At 36.3% G+C, this 9840-nt stretch overlaps 1 protein-coding gene across 7 annotated transcripts; it reads left to right on the forward strand.

Moving 5' to 3' along the window:
- The first annotated feature begins 5342 nt into the window (after nt 1-5342).
- On the forward strand, nt 5343-8833 carry LOC142547249 (bifunctional nuclease 2-like). 7 transcript variants are annotated; one of them, XM_075655430.1, is made up of 10 exons: nt 5346-5692; nt 6318-6626; nt 6998-7168; nt 7267-7316; nt 7418-7474; nt 7580-7645; nt 7772-7846; nt 8054-8166; nt 8314-8417; nt 8628-8833. In XM_075655430.1, the coding sequence occupies exons 2-10, from the start codon at nt 6335-6337 to the stop codon at nt 8678-8680; spliced, it is 981 nt and encodes a 326-aa protein (XP_075511545.1). In that variant the 5' UTR covers nt 5346-5692; nt 6318-6334; the 3' UTR covers nt 8681-8833. The 7 variants fall into 7 exon arrangements, with proteins under 7 accessions (XP_075511541.1, XP_075511543.1, XP_075511539.1 ...); XM_075655431.1 differs by having other exon boundaries at nt 5348-5692; nt 8326-8417; XM_075655426.1 differs by having other exon boundaries at nt 5343-5811; nt 8314-8833.
- Nucleotides 8834-9840: the final 1007 nt, after the last annotated feature.

Genomic DNA, 9840 nt, shown 5'->3' on the forward strand with positions numbered 1-9840 from the left:
ATTCGACAACTATTGGTATATCGAGAACTGTCAAAGAATCGATACTATGTGTCATGTCGTAGTTGCATCGATGATGTAATCTAAGAAACCCCTTTCTTAATTACCACCAACACTCTGATCAGAGATTTAAAACTACACACACATGTGATCACATAGGATATCCATACCCAAAGGTAAGCGGTGAATCCCCGACTACAATGCATAGACTCCTACATGTTTCGACAAAACACCCAACCTTGCCACTAGATGACCCCATATGAGTCGGTAAACAAGTCAAAGTGCAATGATAACATATAGAGTCATAATGTTGTCCCGGGTCATAATGACTAATGGTGTGCAACCATAAACTAGGACGTTTCTACTCGATAAATGAGAACCACTTGGAAAGTCCTTTATGGAAGGTTGTTCAGTGCACTCTACAAAGAGCACCTATCTGCATGCTCGGACATCACAATGTCCCCTACCAATGAAACACGGTACTCACATCGCAGATACTGGTCTCAAACTCGAGCGGTCTTTATCCTTCTTAGCGGCGGCTGAATCGACTAGGAGCTGTTTAGAATATACAGTATTCCAAATATGAGTTTCATGATACTCATCATATGAGCATCTCATATTCTTTCTATTATTTGTATATTCAAGGACTTTATCTATGCAACAAGCATGTGTATACAGATAAAGATGTGCCAAAACAATAATTTCAAATATTATTAAAATAAAGATTGTTTATACATAGAGTTTCAATGTGAACCTCGGCCAACACTGGGCTCGACGGGACACCTACTCTAACAATGTTTTCCTGAGTAGATGCCCAACTTGGATTATTAATGTTACAATTAGTAAAGATTTAATACTTATCATGCCTCGACAGGGTAGATTCCGTGCTAAGGTTTATTTCCAAACTACTAAGATTGTGTTACCAACACTTGGTAAATTTCGGAGACTTAATTTGTACTCAGGTTAGTGTGTCATTCGAATCAAACTGTGCATACCATTAGAATGATATCTGGAAATACCCTAACGGATTAAAAGTTATACACTACAAAAATTCCATATATGATGTGTTTTGCTCAAGGCAGTCACTTGGGTGGTTATCCTACTTGGTTAACGTTGGCGTATTATTTTCTTGAGAAATATAATGCTCAACGATAAAAGAAACATTTCATTAAATGTGCAAGCCCAATTATTACAACTACAAAAACAAAAACAAATTAGGGCTCCTCGGCTATCTCTTCATCAGCTTCCTCCTCCTCGTCTACTTTCCCTTCATCGGGAAGATCATTTAAGGCCTTATCCGAGTCCAGGAAAGGATAGAGATGCTCGGAATCCGAGTAGCCGTTGGCTCGGAGCTGGGTCACACAACCCTAGAAGCCCAGCTAAAAGAACTCCAGTGCTTATCTGAACAGAGGGCCTCAAACTCTACCGACTTGATGAATTCTACTTTCTTGCTTGACTAGAGGGCCTCGACCTCCTATCATTGGTTTTGCAAATAGCTCTCCTTGGTAAGATTATCCTGGGCTAGCCGTGCCTTCTCCCGCTTAGCCAAGGAAAATTTCTCCTGATCTTCCTCAAGCTCGGCATATAGAGATGCCTTCTCCTTGGCTGCCATCATCTCGAAGGCTGAGTTCCCGTATCAACTCTGTGTGCTGAGCCCACAGATCGTCCATGTCCCTTTGGTGGGACTGGGCACGTGCGCAAATTTTGGCGACGTGTGCTCCCCAATGTGGAATAGAACAACTTGCACGGTAAAAAAAATTAGAAACAAAATTATGATAAGAAAATTACAATAGAAACGAGAAATGACTTAACCCGAAAGAATACGAGAGCTATCTGCTCATCAAGCTCTAGATCAGATGCATGTCGCACTACCTTGTGATCGACATAAAAAATCAAGTGTTGCATCAGACTCTAGGCCATTGGGCATGATGGAATATGGTGCAAGAATGCCTCATGGCCATATATAGGCCTCTCGACTAGAGGCGGAGAGGTGGGTGGAAAATCCCGACATAAAAAATAGGGCTCTTCTCAAGGACTTGAGCCCTCGAGTTCCTCCACATTGTAAAAAGAGGGCCCCTGACCCTGGATGGAGCCTTCTTAATATGCTTGGAGATCTTCTTCTTATTTTTTCCAAACCAAATTCTTTGGAGACTCGGGAGAAGCTTGTTCGAATTGTTCAGTCATCTTGATCTTCTTCCTCTTCATAGCCTTGATCATCTCGGAATCACTATCAAGTCATCTGAACGGGGAAGAAAGAAATCAAAAAGAGAGAGGAATGATACAAAGGGACCTGAGCACTACCTAAAGACCGCTCTATCTCGACCCAATTTTTTCAGAAGCCGAAGTGGCACATGACATCATCTTTCATCATACTCAATGTCCGGAAATACCGAGCCAACATGTGGCCAAATTTTTTTGAAGCCTCTGGTTTAGCTCAAAGCGGTAAGGGCACTGAACCATTATTTCATCCTCCGAGGCTACGTCCAGACGTAAGGCTCAGGGGAGAAAAAATAATCGGTCCGACTACCCCTTGTGAGAAGTGGAGTTGCTCCAAAAAATTGGTGCTCAGTTTTTAAATTTATATAAAACTGACCAGAAACTACTATATTTATATATACAAACCTAAGTAAAATACATACAATAATCCTAATTTTAAATATTTAAAAATAACCCCCAATGACAAAAAGGTGGAGTACGAGTTGGGGGAAAGTTCTCTAGGAGATACAATACAATATTTACACATCCCCTGGGTTAATTTGAGGACGGGAAACCTAAGGCCCATATCTACTTGGTCTTTGTAGAAGGTATGGTAGCTTGAGGGTGGAATATGGGCCTGATCACCCCCTGGGCGTGGATTATGGGACCGCTCACCATGCCCGGGCAATCCCAGCCGCACGATCAAAGACAATCAGACGATGCATATTTAGGCGGGGACCCGAACCTTTGCCACGGGAATATGAACATGTGCAAGATCATGTTTTCCATGTGTATATCAAACAACTGAATGTAAAAGTCATGCATATCGGTGTTTTGATTCATGAGGATCGAGATCCTGACCTTTCTTTCTCATTCATTTCGACGTTCTAGATATGTCTGAACAAACACTAATCCCGAGTCTTAGTGAAAAGCATAAAGCACTCGATTCTCGATTTAAGACGTCCATTTCAACAACTCAGATATCATATAATTGGTACTTAAAATAAATACAGATCCAATGAGATACTCTTTGTATTCGGGTCGGACACAAGCATTTGGTCTAAACTCTATACATATTTTAGACCAAAAAAGGGGAGCTATTGTTATCCCCTTAAATTCGACCATGCCCGAATCATAGTTAGCCCATCTTGAATGGCCCCAAAGACCATTAAGAAGAATGATGGGACTATATTGAATACAAATAAGACAAAATCAGAAGCTCAATAACCTAGTCAAGGTCCGATTTATTTCTCTCTACTCAGGAAAAGTCGTGCAAAGCAAGGTACGCACATCGGGGCACATTGTTACTGAGCAGCCGATCTACAAGTGTACCGAACAAAAACTAAAATGTTGATGAATGAAGTCCATTCCATATAAAACTATTATAATCTGAAAAAAGTAGGGACACATCTTCCAAATCTATAAATTGCCAAAGATAAGATAAGATAAGATCAACACAAATCTTGTATTTTAAAGAACTTGCCTTACTAGAGTTCTTTCGATATAAGTTATCTAGTTGATCTCACCCTATAAATATTAGGTATGCTATATGGTTTTACACATTCACTTATCGCTTACACAAATACTGCTATTATCTCACACTTAAATTTGATCTTAGGATTGATTTAAGAACCAGATGAACTTCCTTAGAAATACTTTCGACACTCTCTAACGTTTGTTCGTCCGTGCAGATTCACACGCGACCAACGAAGCTCTGCCTGGCTCACTCTATACTAGCCAAAAGAACTTGATTGTTTTACCTCACCATGCCAAACTCTAGGTAGGTGAAATTTTTGGTGTCATAATATCATAATATAATACAAGATGTAACATAATTTTATACAACTTTTTCAATTGCCCAATAAAAAATCAACAAATTTTAAAAAACCAAATACTTAAGATTCAACCAATTGATGGGGACCCAATGAATATTTGAATCGGTCAGCGATGAGATATAATCGATATACATTAGTCAATATTCGATTAGAGCGAAACACCTTTTTCTTCCCTTAATCTTATCGTAGACAAAATAATTTGCAAAAATGAGCTTAATTTCTGTATATTTACATTGCAAGGGATTTCTTATCCAGAATGTCTCTCGTTAATATTAACATGCACATGTGTCGTTCAACAGATATTTCATCATGTCAATTGTTTGATGACATCATCTTCTTGAACTCAAAATTGTGAAAAGTAAAAATAATAAACACCTCCTTACATAGTGATCTTCATCTAAAACTCGTGGGTAAATAACATATAAAGAAGATGAGGTCTCTTGTGAGATGATCTCACGAATCTTTATATGTGAGACGAGTCAAACTTACAAATATTCACAATAAAAATTAATAATATTAGCATAAATAGTAATACTTTTTCATGGATGACCCAAATAAGAGATTCGTCTCACAAAATATGACTCGTGAAATCGTCTCACACAAGTTTTTGTCAAAGAAGATAAATCTATTATACAAACTTTACTTTTTTTGTGTGTGTAAAAATAGAAATTCTTTAAAATTTATAATTATTTTCTTAATTGGTTTAAACAAAATAAATGTCACCAAACCTGTATATGTGAGATATATTGATTCGATCTATATTTACAACAAAAAATAATTTTTTTGAAATAAAAAATAATAATCTTTCATAGATAATCTCGAGTTAAAAATATGTCTCATAAATTGACCAATGAGACGATCTCATAAGAGTTTGAGGAAGTGTTTTATGAAACGGTCTCATGAATTTATTTGCGTGAGACGGCTTAACCTGATCTATACTGAAAAATAAAACTTTCAATTCAAAATAAAAACAATATTTTTCTATGAATTAAGTCGGATTGAAGTTATATTTCATAAAATTGATTTATGAAATCGTCTCAAATGAGTTTTACTGCAGAAATTTTTGTGTTTAATCAAAAGCCTTGCATTGATTATTTCTTATTACATATGAGTAAATTTCAAGGAATGTGAGGAATAGAAGGAAGCGTGACTATTAAATAATAAATCTTGCCAAAGTCAAATTCATCTGAAAATAGCATTTTACATCATTGCGAATTTTTTTTTTAAATCTTATATAAAAGTCATAGATGTTTACATCTCTATATTTTCAAAAATCTAAACCCCATATATTTTTAAAATTTATGCAAAGGGTTTTATACCTAAATAATCAATCTAAATAAGATTTTCGTTATCTGAAAACCAGTTGAAAAAATGTAGAAGAAAATGTTACACAGCTACTAAAATTAACACGATGTGTTTTAATGACCAGACCATGTCTTTGAACAAGAATCTATGATCGTTCACTCTCTCACGCTATTGTTTCCCTTCCTTAATCCGCTCTTCTCTTGTCGGCCGTTACAATCCATATATTCTCTCCACTCCTGATCTCATATTTCTTCTTTTTCTCAGTGTGTGCTGCAGGTCAGTTATCGAAAAAATTCAGTGATTCTTTCTGCAGCTTTTTGTGGGTTTTGATCTGGGGTAAGATCGGGTTTCTTCTTGAGGTAAGTTTGATGGTATCATAAACAGTCGAACTTGGATGTTGAAAATGGAAGTGAAGTTAAAACTTGAGAAATTTTGGGGAGACAGTGAGTTTTTTGGGAATTTTTGGCTTGAGGTTGAGGTTGGCTTGTAAAGTTGGATAAATGTCCCGTTTGTTTGACTTTTGACGTTTTTTTGAGATTATTATTTGCGTACTGAAATATTAAGTTTAAAGATTTAAGCTTTGTTTTAGTGTCTGTGCAGCGTATCTTATGATGGATTAATCATCACTTAAAAGTATTTTTGTTGAAAAAATTACTAAATTCTTAGTTTGAAGATTAAGTTGATTGGTTCTGAGGTAGAAGACAAATGATTTCTATTAAGTTTGAAAATTTTTGAAATCTTTCTGCTATGATATACTGTCGGAGTGGGGTTTTCTCTTTGTAATTTTCAAGAAAACAAATTTCGGAATGGCCACAGCTGGAAATGAGGATCAAGGTGTATATAATATTTGAAATAATCTGCCGGCACCTTTAATTTATGACTATAAAATTTATTGATCATACGAAACGCGTGAGTCTTTGTCATTGTCAAAATTTTTTTGTTTGTGAGCTGTTGTGATCTTTACTGATTATATATTTAATGCAGTTGAAAGGATTTTCAAGATGGCTTCTGTACAAGGCCCTGTAGTTTGCCAATTGATCGTATCAAAACAAACAGGAGTCTACTCCGTGCCTTTTGGTTCTCTTTTTCTGAAAGATAAATTAATTAGAAGTGGATTTTTGGGGCTCAAAGGGCCAAAAACTAGCAGCTCTAATGCAGGTTTTCTGCAAAAGTTAAAGAAATGCAACATGATTAGGTTTAGTTTCAGTTCATCATCGAATGGTAATGGAAGCACAGCTGAAAATTCCAATGAAAATGATGCTGATTATGTCGATTCTAGCGTGATAGAAGCCGGTATGTGGAGTTGTATTAGTTTCCCATAATTTCATTTGCTGTGATTCATGTTATGGAACATATGAGTTTGGGGTAAAAATCCTTGTATGGCTAAACTCGTTGCATATCCCTGCTTTTGTACATAGACGAGGAGGCGTCGTGGGGTAGATATTGTTTTTATTATTCAAATGTCATTTCACCTTACCAATCGTAGTGGTGTTTGAAATTTGGAAACAAAAAATTCTTGTATAATTATATCCGTGACGCATCCTTGATTTTCTAGCATAGATGTTCTGATGGTGTTAGATGAGGCATTGTGGAACAGATTTTATCAATCATTATTCAAATATGTTAGACTTCGCTTGATAGTGTCAATTGATTGTTTTTAATAGTTGAGGTGAAAAGTGACTCGGATGTTTTCATGATCAAGATGCGAGATGGTAAGCATTTGAGATGTGTCCATAACAATCCTAAGGGAAGTCATTTTCTGGATTATGCACCACATCCTGCAATTGTGTTGAAGATGGAAGATGGAACTGGACTTCTCCTCCCAATTATAGTTAGTGAGTGCATAATTCTGCAATTATTTGAAACATATATTGAAATCTGTTTTTTTTTTAAAAAAATTATTATATCTCAAGTTTTGTGGTTTATATTACAGTGGAAATGCCAAGTGTGCTACTCATGGCAGCTCTACGGAATGTTCAAATTGTACGTTTGGTTCTGTTTCAGTTATCAAACTGAAATCCGAATAATTTTGGTTCCAAACTTTGTAGCTCTTGTAGATTCTAATTCTTCGACAAAATTTTCAGGCTAGGCCTACGATGTATCAAGTAGTTAAGGACATGACTGAGAAGATGGGCTATATGGTTGGTTTATAATTTGTTCTGAATCATTATGTTTCATTGTGCTGGGATTCCTGCACCTACTTATCTTAGGTTATGCCTTTGATGTTTGTTGCCCTCTGTTTTCAGGTTAAACTTGTACGTGTCACCAAAAGGGTACATGAGGCATATATTTCTGAGCTGCATCTAGTAAAGGTAAGTAAATCTACGCTGTTTTCGTCTGTGGTCGATGTAAGTATGTAGTCCTGTGTGATCTAGTCAGGCTTAATTTATATTTAGTGGTGTTCTTCATGTAGTAATACTTTTTTGTTCTTCTTGAAGTTGGATAATGAAGCAGAGTGTGTGAAGTTCGATCTACGGCCCTCAGATGCAATTAACATTGCAGTGAGATGCAAGGTAAAAGAATTTTGCTATAACTTCATTTACACTTTGGATAAAAAACTGGTCCTGAAGAAAGATTTTGACCCTGATGAAATATTCGGCATAAACCAAAGAATTAAATCAAATTGTGCGATTCATTTAAGAATGTAAGAAATCAAACGGGTCAACCCATCGTAATGACTTCATAAACACTATCTTGAATTTACAATGTGGTCTTTATAGGTGCCGATCCAAGTGAACAAGTTCTTGGCCTATGATGATGGAATGAGGGTCGTTGAATCTGCGATTGTGCAGAACTCTTTGTTGGATGGCCAATTTTTCACCGGGCTGGACAGGTACATTTAATGTTCCTAAGAGGATCTAGCAGCCCATACATATGGTCTTCCAGACAAGATTTATAATATTTTGTCTCGAGGCCGAATTTCAGTAGGCATTTACTGTTTCGGGAAGAACAAGGTAAAGGGAAGATATTTTATTCTCAGTTGTCATCGCAGGCCTACTGGGCAGCCATGTATTGACACAAAGGAGTTCGATCTAGTAAGGAACATGCTAATCGCTGTGGTCGAAGAACGTTACAGAGATGCTGGTATAAGATCCAAACTGGCTGAAATAGAGGCAGTTCCAATAGAAGACGATCACCCCTGCCCCAAACAAGCTAATTTTATTAACAACTAATAAATATTTATCGCTCCAAATTACGTTTATACATACACGTGTAACCTGTATCCATATGAATTTTATTTGGTCCATCACCAGTGATGTTCACACATTTCTTAATTTTTGCCATCTGCTGCAGCTTCATGGAGGGATCAGTTGACTCAGCTCCGCTCGAAGAAGAACTGGGTGTAGCGTGTTGAATCTGTCTGTGGACTGGGATGCACGATGATGCCTTGTGTACATATGAATCATTGGTCCTCTGTGTATATGTATAGGTTAAACTGTAGTCAGGCTTCTGCTAAACTCCTGGATAAGTCTATTCTCTACTAGGCAAAATTGTTGGTATTCTTGCATTTTCATTACAAAAACAGTCTATGAAGAATTAAACTAATCTTTAATGGGGAAAGGTTCTCCAGGGAAGTGTTAATAAAGTATACCGCTCAATCTTTATACAAGAGGATGCAGATGTGATTTTCCACTAGATCAAGTTGGATCAAGCCACAATCCAAAACTTATGATTCCCTCGATGATTCAGTTTGTGAACACACCAAAGTGTAACCCAACCGATTTTTTTATTGTATTTTCTTATGTGGTGGGGTGGAGTGTGTACGATTTGGGTTTTCAAACTCGAGATCTCGGCGTTAATGTTACTCGGTAAAATACATGATTTAATTGTGTAGCCCAGGGCCGTGCCTACTAGGAGAGGCAAGAGAGTCATCCGACTCAGACCCATTCTCTTCGAACCCACAGCTTTGGCCAAAAATAAAAAATAAAAAATAAAAAATTTATTTAGTAATATAAATTATTCGGATATAAATTTATTATTCTCGAGTTTTTTTCCTGAATATTACAAGGGCCAAAAGAAAACCCAACAATATACCATGGTAGTGAAAATTTCTTTGGTCTAAAAATATATATATATATATATATATATACACACATATTTATTGATGTTGCTATCAAACTTTTACCAAAAGAATTTAGAGAACATGGTTACGATAAGATCATGGTTGAGCTAAAGAAATGGCATTGAGATGTGAATTGAAATTGTATTTTGAAAGAAATGCGTTGTTCAAAAAAGAAGCAATTTGGTGAAAATAACAGGGAAAAAGTGATGCAGACGACTACAAAATATTTGAAAATCAATTATTTTCTCTATATAATCGATCAGTCTTGTTCTTCTATGAAAATTCGATTTATACAGCTTCAAAAATATGAAAAAATATTTGGTTTTGTTCCATCTAGAGATGTTACAACATGCAAAGATGAAGCCTTGTTCAGATCTTGCAAGAATGTCTTACTCATAGGGGTTGTTATGATATTAATACACATGATTTATTTTTGGAGTTGAC

This window comes from Primulina tabacum, chromosome 5 (assembly GCF_025594145.1).
Source record: "Primulina tabacum isolate GXHZ01 chromosome 5, ASM2559414v2, whole genome shotgun sequence".
NCBI classification, from domain to species: Eukaryota; Viridiplantae; Streptophyta; class Magnoliopsida; order Lamiales; family Gesneriaceae; genus Primulina; species Primulina tabacum.

Bases quoted from the DNA above. Each gene is read 5' to 3' on its own strand.
- LOC142547249 (XM_075655426.1), top strand. From the start codon at position 6,335: ATGGCTTCTGTACAAGGCCCTGTAGTTTGCCAATTGATCGTATCAAAA. The intron at 7,475-7,579 runs GTTGGTTTATAA...CTCTGTTTTCAG, and splicing joins CTGAGAAGATGGGCTATATG to GTTAAACTTGTACGTGTCAC. The intron at 7,646-7,771 runs GTAAGTAAATCT...TTCTTCTTGAAG, and splicing joins CTGAGCTGCATCTAGTAAAG to TTGGATAATGAAGCAGAGTG.